Source organism: Oncorhynchus kisutch, linkage group LG4 (assembly GCF_002021735.2).
Source record: "Oncorhynchus kisutch isolate 150728-3 linkage group LG4, Okis_V2, whole genome shotgun sequence".
In the NCBI taxonomy this organism is placed as follows: domain Eukaryota; kingdom Metazoa; phylum Chordata; class Actinopteri; order Salmoniformes; family Salmonidae; genus Oncorhynchus; species Oncorhynchus kisutch.
Window position 1 is genome coordinate 56,613,469 of NC_034177.2, and position 12,836 is coordinate 56,626,304.

Sequence of the window (12,836 nt, forward strand, 5' to 3'; positions counted from 1 at the left end):
TCACAGCAAACAGCCGCAACACAGACAGCAGGCAGCGCCATACAGGCGCCACCAGAGCAGATACGTGGAACTAGGGCAATAAATCAAAGATATTATTCCCCAAGGAATTATTATTCGGCTGCCTGTGATAATTTGATTTTGTTTAGAGACAAAACAAAGCTATTTTCTGCGAGTACATAAAGGCAGTGTTTTCAATAAGCACCGTCAGCTGTAACAGACATTGTCACCCGGCTACTTTTTCCACTTCATAAATTAACTAGGCTTCTTTTCATTTAAAAGTTTAAAGTCACTAGTCAGTAAAGTCCGTATATCTATCTCCAGCTAGAATGAACGATATGCATATTCTAGTGATCTACCGTCAGTCACAAAGCGAGGGATGACAGGGAAACACTGCTGGTTTGTCAGTTTGCTGTCTGTCCCGTGTCTTGGTATCCATGTTACTTTTGTGTGATGTGGTTGGCTGCAGTCTAATTTCTTTACACAGAGGGAGAGCATGATGCTTCTTCATCGTCTCCTGCGAGTGAATTTACACCTCCCATAGTGCATTCGGGAAGTATTCAGAACCTTTTACTTTTTCCACATTTTGTTTCAAGACGTTACAGCCTTATTCTAAAATTGATTTAATAGTTTTTTACCTAATCAATCTAAACACAATACCCCATAAAGACTAATCAAAAACGTTTTAGAAATTGTTGCAAAATTACTACAAATAAAAAACTGATATCACATCTACATAAGTATTCAGACCCTTTACTTGGTACTTTTTTGAAGCACATTTGGCAGTGATTACAGCCTTCCAAGTCTTCTTGGGTATGGCACTTACAAGCTTGGCACACCTGTATTTGGAGAGTTTCTCCCATTCTTCTCTGCAGATCCTCTCAACCTCTGTCAGCTATCTTCAGGTCTCTCCAGAGATCGGGTTCAAGTCTGGGCTCTGGCTGGGCCACTCAAGGACATTCAGAGACTTGTGCGTTGTCTTGGCTGTGTGCTTAGGGTCACTGTCCTGTTGGAAGGTGAACCTATGCCCCAGTTTGAGGTATTTATCTTTCCCTCAATTCTTACTAGTCTCCCAGGCCCTGCCGCTGAAAAACATCCCCACAGCATGATGCTGCCACAACCATGCTTCACCGCTTCACTTGGTTTCCTCCAAACGTGACGCTTGGCATTCAGGCTAAAGAGTTCAATCTTGGTTTCATCAGAGCAGAGAATCTTGTTTCTCATGGTCTGAGTGTCCTTTAGATGCCTTTTGGCAAACTCCAAGCAGGCTTTTACTAAGGAGTGGCTTCCGTCTTCTGGACGGAACCTTCTGGAAGGTTCTCCCATCTCCACAGAGGAACTCTTGGTCATCTCCCTGACCAAGGCTCTTCTCACCAGATTGCTCAGTTTGGCCGGGCGGACAGCTTTAGGAAGAGGCTTGGTGGTTCCAAACTTCTTCCACTTAAGAATGGTGGAGGCCACTGTGTTCTTGGGGACCTTCTCCAGATCTGTGCCTCTAAACAATCCTGTCTCGGAGTTCTACGGACAATTCCTTTGACCTCATGGCTTGGTTTTTGCTCTGACAGGCGCTGTCAACTGTGGGACCTTATAGACAGGTCGGTGCCTTTCCAAATCATGTCCAATCAATTGAATATACCACAAGTGGACTCCAATCAAGTTGTAGAAACATCAAGGATGATCAATCGAAACAGGATGCACCTGAGCTCAATTTCGAGTCTCATAGCAATGTAATGTAAATAAGGTCATTATTATTATTATTATTTTTTTTATAAATGTGCAAACATTTCTAAAAACCTGTTATCGCTTTGTCAATATGGGCTATTATGTGTAGATTCATGAGCAAAATTATGTATTTAATCCATTTTAGAATAAGGCTGTAAAAAATGTGTAAGAAGTCAATGGGTCTGAATACATTCAGAATGCACTGTAAATGTAAAAAATTATGTTTTAACCATATATATATATATATATGGTTAAAACATAATTTTTTACATATATATACAGTGCCTTGCGAAAGTATTCGGCCCCCTTGAACTTTGCGACCTTTTGCCACATTTCAGGCTTCAAACAAAGATATAAAACTGTATTTTTTTGTGAAGAATCAACAACAAGTGGGATACAATCATGAAGTGGAACGACATTTATTGGATATTTCAAACTTTTTTAACAAATCAACTGAAAAATTGGGCGTGCAAAATTATTCAGCCCCTTTACTTTCAGTGCAGCAAACTCTCTCCAGAAGTTCAGTGAGGATCTCTGAATGATCCAATGTTGACCTAAATGACTAATGATGATAAATACAATCCACCTGTGTGTAATCAAGTCTCCGTATAAATGCACCTGCACTGTGATAGTATCAAAGGTCCGTTAAAAGCGCAGAGAGCATCATGAAGAACAAGGAACACACCAGGCAGGTCCGAGATACTGTTGTGAAGAAGTTTAAAGCCGGATTTGGATACAAAAAGATTTCCCAAGCTTTAAACATCCCAAGGAGCACTGTGCAAGCGATAATATCGAAATGGAAGGAGTATCAGACCACTGCAAATCTACCAAGACCTGGCCGTCCCTCTAAACTTTCAGGTCATACAAGGAGAAGACTGATCAGAGATGCAGCCAAGAGGCCCATGATCACTCTGGATGAACTGCAGAGATCTACAGCTGAGGTGGGAGACTCTGTCCATAGGACAACAATCAGTCGTATATTGCACAAATCTGGCCTTTATGGAAAAGTGGCAAGAAGAAAGCCATTTCTTAAAGATATCCATAAAAAGTGTTGTTTAAAGTTTGCCACAAGCCACCTGGGAGACACACCAAACATGTGGAAGAAGGTGCTCTGGTCAGATGAAACCAAAATTTCACTTTTTGGCAACAATGCAAAATGTTATGTTTGGCGTAAAAGCAACACAGCTCATCACCCTGAACACACCATCCCCACTGTCAAACATGGTGGTGGCAGCATCATGGTTTGGGCCTGCTTTTCTTCAGCAGTGACAGGGAAGATGGTTAAAATTGATGGGAAGATGGATGGAGCCAAATACAGGACCATTCTGGAAGAAAACCTGATGGAGTCTGCAAAAGACCTGAGACTGGGACGGAGATTTGTCTTCTAACAAGACAATGATCCAAAACATAAAGCAAAATCTACAATGGAATGGTTCAAAAATAAACATATCCAGGTGTTAGAATGGCCAAGTCAAAGTCCAGACCTGAATCCAATCGAGAATCTGTGGAAAGAACTGAAAACTGCTGTTCACAAATGCTCTCCATCCAACCTCACTGAGCTCGAGCTGTTTTGCAAGGAGGAATGGGAAAACATTTCAGTCTCTCGATGTGCAAAACTGATAGAGACATACCCCAAGCGACTTACAGCTGTAATCGCAGCAAAAGGTGGCGCTACAAAGTATTAACTTAAGGGGGCTGAATAATTTTGCACGCCCAATTTAAAAAAAAGTTTGAAATATCCAATAAATGTCGTTCCACTTCATGATTGTGTCCCACTTGTTGTTGATTCTTCACAAAAAAAATACAGTTTTATATCTTTATGTTTGAAGCCTGAAATGTGGCAAAAGGTCGCAAAGTTCAAGGGGGCCGAATACTTTCGCAAGGCACTGTATATATATATTTCCTGACCTTTCTTTTATCTCTGATATAGGAGAGGCAAATATTGAAAATACTATTTTGGTATTTAGAGTCCTGTTTAATGCAGAATTAGATACAGATACCTTCTCTTTTGGTGCAGTTTCCTCTCTCTAAAGCTTCTAAACACTATTATGATGTTTTGAATCCTGTCTAGGATTCAAAACTTATTCTGAAAGGTCTTGATGTTTTACTTTATTTTCTGTATTTAATCGTTTGCCATTTTATACCGTTTTGGAAGGCAATGTAAAGCACAGTGTTCAAACGAACAACACTAACTGTAGGTTAAACTGCAAGAATTGAGGATTCTGCACATGCCTTTTCAATTGACAATCACGAATGTGTGAATGGGTGCTGTCCTCTTTGAATGACGGTTTTGATATCCGTTCATGATCCATTACACCTCATGGCACAACGAGTTTAATACTAACATAGAAATATGCTTTTCCTTCTTCAAACATGCATACAACATTGTTTGAAAATCATAAAATCAAACCTTTTTGAATTACCCACAATCCTCTAAAAGCAGAGTCACATGGCAAGATAGGAAATGCAAGGTTATTAAAACCAGACTTCCAATGAGTTATACCACTCAATTTTCTCTCTCGTTGGTTATCCTCATGAAAAAGCATTCCACATGAGGCTGAATGGGAGAATGCCAAGTGTGCAAAGCTGTCATCAAGGCCTTTGAAGAATGGCTACTTTGAACACTTTTTGGTTACTACATGATTCCATATGTGTTATTTCATAGTTGTGATGTCTTCACTATTATTACACAATGTAGAAAATAGTGAAAATAAAGAAAAACCCTTGAATGAGTAGGTGTTCTAAAACTTTTGACCGGTAGTGAAAGAGACACAGACACACACGAACTCGCGCCGACACAAAGAGACACATAGACATTTAAACACACACACCCACTCGCGCAGACACAGGGAGACATGCATACATTTAAACAAACACACGCAGCCAAACACACTATATCAAATACATTGAATACATTGAAGGAAAAAAAATGATATTCAAGAAAGTCAAGTAAGTATTGAGCCTGTGACTTTTTTTTTTCTTTTGTATTATCTCAAGGAGAAATAATAAAAAGGAAATAAATGATCAGACCCAGGAAAGAAGCCATGAGGGAATTGGCATCCAATCTCAGGGCACCCATTAACACCGACAGACAGACAATATCATCAAGACAGACAGACACCCTGCTTTTATAAAACCATGCAGTCCGAGCCAAAATTTCCCAACTTTCCCCGAGAACCAGAAGAGAGAAAAAGATACGATATGAAAAAGAGAAAGAAATAAGGGAGGAAGGGGAGGAGAGAGAGACAAAACCCCTAAAGTAAGGAGATACAGTGCATTCATAAAGTATTCAGACCCCTTGAATTGTCCCACACTTTTTCCACAATTCTTTCGACCTCATGGCTTAGTTTTTGTTCTGACGTGCACTGTCAACTGTGGGACCTTATATAGACAGGTGTGTGCCTTTTCAAATCATGTCCAATCAATTGAATTTACCACAGCTGGACTCCAATTAAGTTTCAAATACATCTCAAGGATGATCAATGGAAACAGGATGTACCGGAGCTCAATTTCGAGTCTCATAGCAAAGGGTCTGAATACCTCTGTTTTTAATTTTTAATATATTTGCTGAAACTTTTAAAAACCTGTTTTCTCTTCGTCATTATCGGGCATTGTGTGTAGATTGATAAGGGAAAAAAATATGTGATACATTTTAGAATTGCTGTCACGTAACAAAATGTGAAAAAAGTTGAGGGGTGTGAATACTTTCCGAATGTACTGTATATATAAATTATATATTAAAAAAAATATGTTTTCCTTTATTATTTTCCCCTAACCCTACCATCCCTCCCCTAATTGGAATAAACTAATGAACAACAAGCCTTAGGCTTCTACTTACAACTTATACATACTATATACATTTTACAGTAGTTTGTTTGATTTTGTCCCATCCTTCAGCTCCACTCAACACCTCCCATCTATCTCTGAACACCATCCAGTTTTGATTTATATTTTGCATATATTTTTAACTCTGTTGTGATGTTTCACAAACGTTCTGAACCTTTCTATTCTCATAGATTCTACTGACTGTAAATTAAAGACTAAATTGTTTGCTAAGAGTATTATTATATTATTGCTCGACTGACTATAGCAGTGTTTGAATTACCCATACTAACATTCTGTATACTACATACTTAATGAGTATATACTTCACACTATGTCCTATTAGTTCAATTTAGTATTACTGTAAACAAACGGTATCCTTTCAGTTGAGCATTCTAGCAATTGTCTCCCGGAATTTTATGCTGTTGCTATTCAACTTCTTACTATCTTGTTAGCATAACATATTGCTAGCTAGACATTTTACGACTTTGGGTGTGTTGGTAAATTCAATCTGGAGTGCCAGAGTGCACTCACAGTGTGCTCTGGGCATTAGTAAGTTCAGAGCATTTTACTCTCGGACCTTTCAGAGCACGCACTGGATGCCAGTCAAGCACCCAAGCTAATTGGCAAACATTGGCTAGCTACTTCCAGACACAAATGAGAGAACACCTCACTCTTACCCTTTTACTCGCCCTAGCAGAGCTCGTTAAGCTCTTTTCGTGTTATCCAGAGCGTTGGTGACTGTAACTGTGCTGCTGGCAACAACTGAATTATGCTTTTTTTGCCAACTTTGACTGACACCGGCCATATTCAACAGATGAAGAGCGTTAGTAAATTAATCAGTTATTCTGCGCTCTGGCACACTCAGACGAGTGCTCTGGAATCAGAGTAGATAGCCAGAAGGAATTTACGAACACACCCGAATTAACAATGTCCATTGAGAATGCACACAACTAGTCATCATTTTATTACATTGCTCAACATTTTCTTAACATTTGTCAAAATTAGTTAAAACTTCTTCAGGATTGGTGGGTCCCCTTCGGGACGTTGAGCTAACTTAGGCTAATGTGATTAGCATGAGGTTGTAAGTAACAAGAACATTTCCCAGGACATAGACATTTCTGATATTGGCAGAAAGCTTAATTTCTTGTTAATCTAACTGCACTGTCCAATTTATAGTAGCTATTACAGTGAAAGAATACCACGCTATTGTTTGAGGAGAGTGCACAATTTTGAACATGAAAAGTTATTAATAAACAAATTAGGCACATTTGGGCAGTCTTCATACAAAATTTTGAACAGAAATGCATTGGTTCATTCGATCAGTGTAAAACTTTGCACATACACTGCGGCCGTCAAAATCTAAATTGCACCTGGGCTGGAATTAATACATTATGGCCTTTCTCTTGTAATCTGAAAAAGGGAAAAATAACATTCTTGAACATGGGGTGAGACATTTTTACTAATCTGCGAGAGAACCAGTTCAGATTTAAGTATAACTTTTGTATGACTGAAGCCGTTAGTGAGAGGTCTAATGATTTTATATTAAATTAGTTCTGCCCCCAAATTAATATTCATATAAATAGGCTAGTTTAATTTTGTTTGGCTTCCGTTCCAAATAAAATTTAATATTTTTGCTCATATATGTTTAAACAAATTATTCGCTAGGTGTAGGCAATGCCATACACAAATTAGTAAAGTGAGATATGACTAAAGAGTTAAATCAGGTTGATTTTTCCACAAATAGACATATTATATCTATTTTTGACAACTTTCTATTAAAATGTATTGTAGCGAGATCATTTATTTAGTTCGGGATGTGAACACAGAGTATATTGCACTTCACCGTCAGACCATTTTATTGGTAACCTACACAGTAATGTAAAAGTTATGTCTTTTTGTGATCCAATACGTAATATAGTAGTACACTTATCATCATTTGGTTGTAATCCAGTGAGTTTAGAAAAGTATCTGGAAAAAGTCAAGGGGTCTGAATACTTTCTCGAATGCACTGTACTTGAGCCATTCGGGAAAGTCGTCTTCCGCTCTGGAGTTATAATAAGCCTTGAGCAAATGTCCCTCTATTTAGGCCCCTAGCTTTCAAAACGTTGCCAATCAAGATAACAGAATATATGGAATTCATATTCCTGCTCTAGTATAGAGCCTTTTCCAGTACACGACACACTGACGTCACGTATAGATGTGTGCGACTCTTGGCAGCAGTAAGAAAGCCATCACCATCTGTGCCCATTAAACATAACCTCGACTTGCGATGATGACATAAACATTATATTACGCAGGACATTCATACGAGCCTTAAAATCCAATTGTAATCAAAAAGTAGTGTGAAATGTACTCATAAGCAACATGTAAATAAGAACTCCCCCTTGTTCTGCCAACAACTTGCGCGCATCGCCCTCTGTGCAGCAATGTTAAACACAGAAAGGGGTCTATTACACAGAGTTAGATGTTGAGTTGTTGACTGTGTAAGCTCATCATAGTAATCTGATATTTAAATAAGTTTTTCTCTCCAATTTCGTGGTATCCAATTGGTAGTTACAGTCTTGTCCCATCGCCGCAACTCCCGTACAAACTCAGGAGAGACGAAAGTCGAGAGCCGTACGTCCCCTGAAACACAACCCAGCCAAGCCACACTGCATCTTGACACAATGCCCGCTTAACCCGGAAGCTAGCCTTACAATATGTTGGAGGAAACACCGTACACCTGGCGACCGTGACAGCGTGGATGTGCCCGGCACGCCACAGGAGTCACCAGAGCGCAGGATCTTTAGTGGCACAGCTAGCACTGTGATGCAGTGCCTTAGACCACTGCGCCACTCGGGAGCCCTATGATATTTTGTTATTTCGTTGAGTTAGGTTGTTTTCACTCCAGAGGGACTTTTCACTTCTCTGTTCGTCCTCCCATAGAAATTATCGAAATAACTTTATTGACTGAACATTGAACCATTAGTGGACAACATTGATAGAGAAAGGGGGGAAAGGGAGCGCAGTATAGTTGAGTGTATATACCTGGAAGCACCGTCAACCAAGCAGTGTGATAGGAGATCCCAATAGAATTGCCCGCCAAGCACGTATACTCCCCAGCATCCTCGTAAGTGACATTGGGGAGGTAGAGGACTTCAATCTCCTTGTCCGTGGTGTTAACACCTGCGGTCTGGGAGAGGGAGAGGAGGAAGGGTGTAGGACGATGAAAAGGAGGAAAGGAAGAGAAAGGAAGGGGGGGGTGGAGAATGGGACAGGAGGGGTGGAAGAAGGAGGAAGTCAAAGGGAGGGAGGATGCAGAAAAATAAGGGAAGATGAAGGATTAGAGTAGAGGATAGATGGATATTTGAGGATAGAGGGGGTTGAAGTGGAAGAAAGTAAAATAAAGGGAAAGGAGTCAGAGTAAGAATAGAGGGGAGGGAAGAAGAGAGCAGGAGGAAGCAGATGTAACAATTAAATCCACAACACCAGGAGAGAGGAGAAGCTGGATGGCGTCCATCACTGGGAGGAGAACTGGTGACCCATATATAGAGATAGAGAAGATGGGAGGAGCTTTCAAAACAAACAAGAAGAGCACCTCGTACCACAGGGAAAAATAGGAAACACAATACACAAAAACACTGTAAAAAAAATCCCATCACCCACAACACCAGAGCCCAATAGTAAGTCCACACCAGGCCTGTGTATGCATAGTGCACACAACCACAGAAGGAGAAGATATGGAGATCACCCCACTGCAGCACCCAACACTAGCCTGTACAATGACACATCACACCTTTCAACTGAGAGAGCGAGAGCGAGAGAGATGAGGCACGTGATGGACATAGCAGGTTAGTGCATGGGCGTGCAGGTCCAGTGGTCATTTCCATGGCTGTACAGTCACAGTCAGACACAGCACAGTAGAGCAGCTGGGAGTAAAACAGTAGAACACTGGGAGAGAGTAGGTCAGTCCACAACCCAGCAGGAACCAAGACCAGCACACCACCAAACCACACTGAACCGGGTCAGTAACAGGCCCAAAGAGACCATAAGGGAGGGGGTCAACAGAGGTCAAGGGTCAGGCGTCAGTGGTTACCTGGGATGACGGTCAGCCAGCCCGACTGGTTGACCGCCCCTATATAATTGGAGACTTTACAGGTATACTCTCCGGCATCCTCCTCGGTCACGTTGGTGAGCGTGAGCACCTCCACGTCCGAGCTATTGATGCCCGAGCGCTGGAGTGTGTGAGCCACACACATACAAAAACACGCATGTGCACACACACACACACGGCAGCAAGGGGATAAAACACAGAAAAGCCTGTTAAGTGTCACATCTGCAATCTACGTGCAGGGAGAGGAGAGTAAAGGAGCCGCCACCCAGACAGGAACACAGCTAGAGTGCTCCAGTAGTATAGTATAGAAGGAAAATTTGTATTTATTACTCTTCGTAAAGGGGGAAAATGTTGTTTTCTTTCAGTTTCACTCTCTTATAGGAAGACAAATTGGACACTAACAAAAAGCTTTTACAAATGGCAAAAAGGTAACCTGAAAACATAATCATTATTAGCCTACACTTTGAAAAAAAACATATTTAAAGGAATATGTCACAGGAAGGAGGAGCCAGCAATTTTCACCGCTCAGGTCAGAACAGCCAATGAGGGGCCATGGAGGGCTGGAAAGTACCTTTAGGACGCGGACGTAGGAGTGTCCGTCTGGGCCAGTGCGACTACCATTCTTCTGGATGTGCTGCAGCCACTGAATGTGGGGCTGAGCGTCGCTGTACACCTTACACACGAAGCGTGCGTCTTCCCCCACTTGCACACTGGTGTTGGCTGGCAGCCCTGCTTGGAGAATGGGCCGATGGGGGGACCGTTCTAAGATGGAGAGAGAAAAGGGGAAGATGTGATATGATGAGTTATGTTAGTTTGTGCATTGAGACTACACCATGGCCATTTCAAACTCCAACCTTGCTCTGTACACCTTTAAGGAATAGACAGGTTCGTATTACTAATGTCAATGACAGTCAATTGATCAACTAAGCTCGATCACCACCTGGGTACCTTGAGACTAAGCATTAAGACACAGACACTTTATGTGTAAGGAACTGAAAACGAGCACAGAATACTAGCCAAAAGCCTGATGCAAAGGCTTGGGACAGTATGGAAAAAAGAACTGTTCTTACTATATGCTTGTGTTTTTTACGTTTTGAGGCTGTGAAAGGGGGCCTGGTCTGGATGTTTAGGAGAACAGTGGACATGTGTGAATATTCCACAACCGGGAGACAAGCAGAGTCAAGACAAGAGAACTGCCTGTCTCTTATCACCACACCACTTAGATCATTCACACAAAACAAAGAGGAGTTATCTCTACTGATAAGGACTAAACACACCTGTAGTAGGAGTTGAATCTAAAAACTCACTTCAGCCACTTTCTGAGCCGATGCTATTTCAAAATGCCTTTTATTGCAAAATTTTGGCAACTTTGGCAACTATTTGAAGTACTGTAAGTAAACATTAGCAGACACTGTGGCCTGGTAAGGGTTAAATTATACAACCATGTTCCGACTCAAATATGCACCAGTCTTGGAGAAACACCTTCATTTTCCTTCACTAAAAACTATCTGCATTCTTTTGCAAGCAAACATTTGGCCTGCAAATCCAAACAGAGCTAGACCTGCCGAACAATGGTCCCTTTCACACCCTACCACTGCCTCCCCTTCACTACCCTGCACAACCCCCCCCCCCAGGGCACTGGATGGGTTAAAGAAGGAGGGCTTTTAGGTGGGGAGAGGTGACAGAGAAAGGAGAGGAGGGGGAAGGGGTGGACAAATAATAAGAGTGAATAAATGGAGCTTAACAGATGGAGATTGAAAAGAGAAAGTGAGAGGAGTGAAGAGAATGAATAAGAAAAGGAAGGTAGAGAGAATACCCACTGGGCACACACTAGTTGAATCAACGTTGTTTCCACGTCATTTCAATGAAATTGAACCAACGTGGAATAGATATTGAATTGACGTCAGTCTGTCTGTCAGGGGTTTGCCAATAGTCCTCTGCTCTCTGTCTGTCAGTAGGCCAAAGTGCTACTCTCGCTCTCTGTCAGATCAGATGATTCCCACCCCTCCCTTGTCTCTATCTCTTTTTCCCTCCTCCCTACGCATTCCTTTGGCTCAGCGTGCTTATTGTCCCCGCCCCTCCTCCTTCCATCCCTCTCACTCACATGCACACCTCTCTCTGTCTCTCAATCACTCTCTCTCTGTCTCTCACACACACACACACGCATATTAACATGGAGAGAATGAGGCACCCTACACCACAAACAGATGCAAACACCTTACTCTCCCTCTCTGTGCCCACTTCTCCCTTTACACACAAACAACTCAGGAGCATGATAGCTAGCAAGCTGTCCAATACAATATATTTCTTTACAGCTAGTCAAGACAACACAAAATTATATTAATTTGATTTTCCTGCAGTCAAATGACCAAATCGCCCTCTAGGGGCCTCATGGGTGGAACATTATTAAAAATGTTCATAATTTCATAAACATTCTTATTTTGAAACCACCGAAAATCCAGTGTTTTTATGTCAAACGGTTTTGACTTCCGTCTTCTGTGATGTATATAAAGTGTAATATTGGGATGCAAACTCAAAATTGAATACATTTCAACTCTATATCTGACATGGAATAGGTGTCTTTTTCTTAAGACTATAGCCATATGTGTGAGGTGTATACTTTTGTTTCAAAATAGATTTGTTTAAGACTACCAAGAAACACTCTGCGTGAGCCTGATTCAGCCCACTGCAGGTTAACAACCGTCAAACATCAGTCAGTAAATCATAATAATTATTTTGACTACTAATTAAAGTAAGTAAATCTTCACATATTCAAATACACATAAATTTACAATGCATCTAGTTGTGCCACAGCTTATGCTCACAAAACTTTTCAGAGAATTCTTAGATCCTCTTTTAGTGTGTTCCAGAAAAAAAACGTTGTTAAATGAAAGGTGTTGGGGTAGAGGCTAAAAGAAGACGCGCTTCGGTCAAGTCCTGTGGAACCTGACCGGGTTCATCATGTAGTCGTGGTGGCTGCTTAGCGCTGCTACGTTTGAATTATAGCCAGTCGGCTCTCGGACGACACTGTGGCTCTAGTGCTTCTGTGAAACGTACAGTATGTTCGTGACTTGAGTGTTTCTGTGAAGTATATGCTTGTTTGCATGTATGGTATGTGTCGGGTGTAGGTCTCTCCATAAATGCATGGATAGCATGGTGACTATGACACACACACACACACACACTCTTGCTTGCTCCA

At 41.3% G+C, this 12,836-nt stretch overlaps 1 protein-coding gene across 7 annotated transcripts in view; it reads right to left on the reverse strand.

Annotated features, from left to right (window-relative positions):
* The window catches only part of LOC109889708 (fibroblast growth factor receptor 2), a 104,742-nt gene that overhangs the window by 44,724 nt on the left and 47,182 nt on the right, over nt 1–12,836 (reverse strand). For 5 of the 7 annotated variants that reach the window (XM_020481334.2, XM_020481333.2, XM_020481332.2 and 2 more), the window contains 2 exons: nt 10,209–10,399; nt 8,572–8,716 (listed from right to left, as the gene is read on the reverse strand). In XM_020481334.2, coding sequence (XP_020336923.1) covers nt 8,572–8,716; nt 10,209–10,399 — 336 coding nt within the window. Of the gene's footprint in view, nt 1–8,571; nt 8,717–9,619; nt 9,759–10,208; nt 10,400–12,836 lie in introns of all 7 variants that reach the window. The other 2 variants (XM_020481338.2, XM_020481335.2) reach the window with 1 other exon arrangement.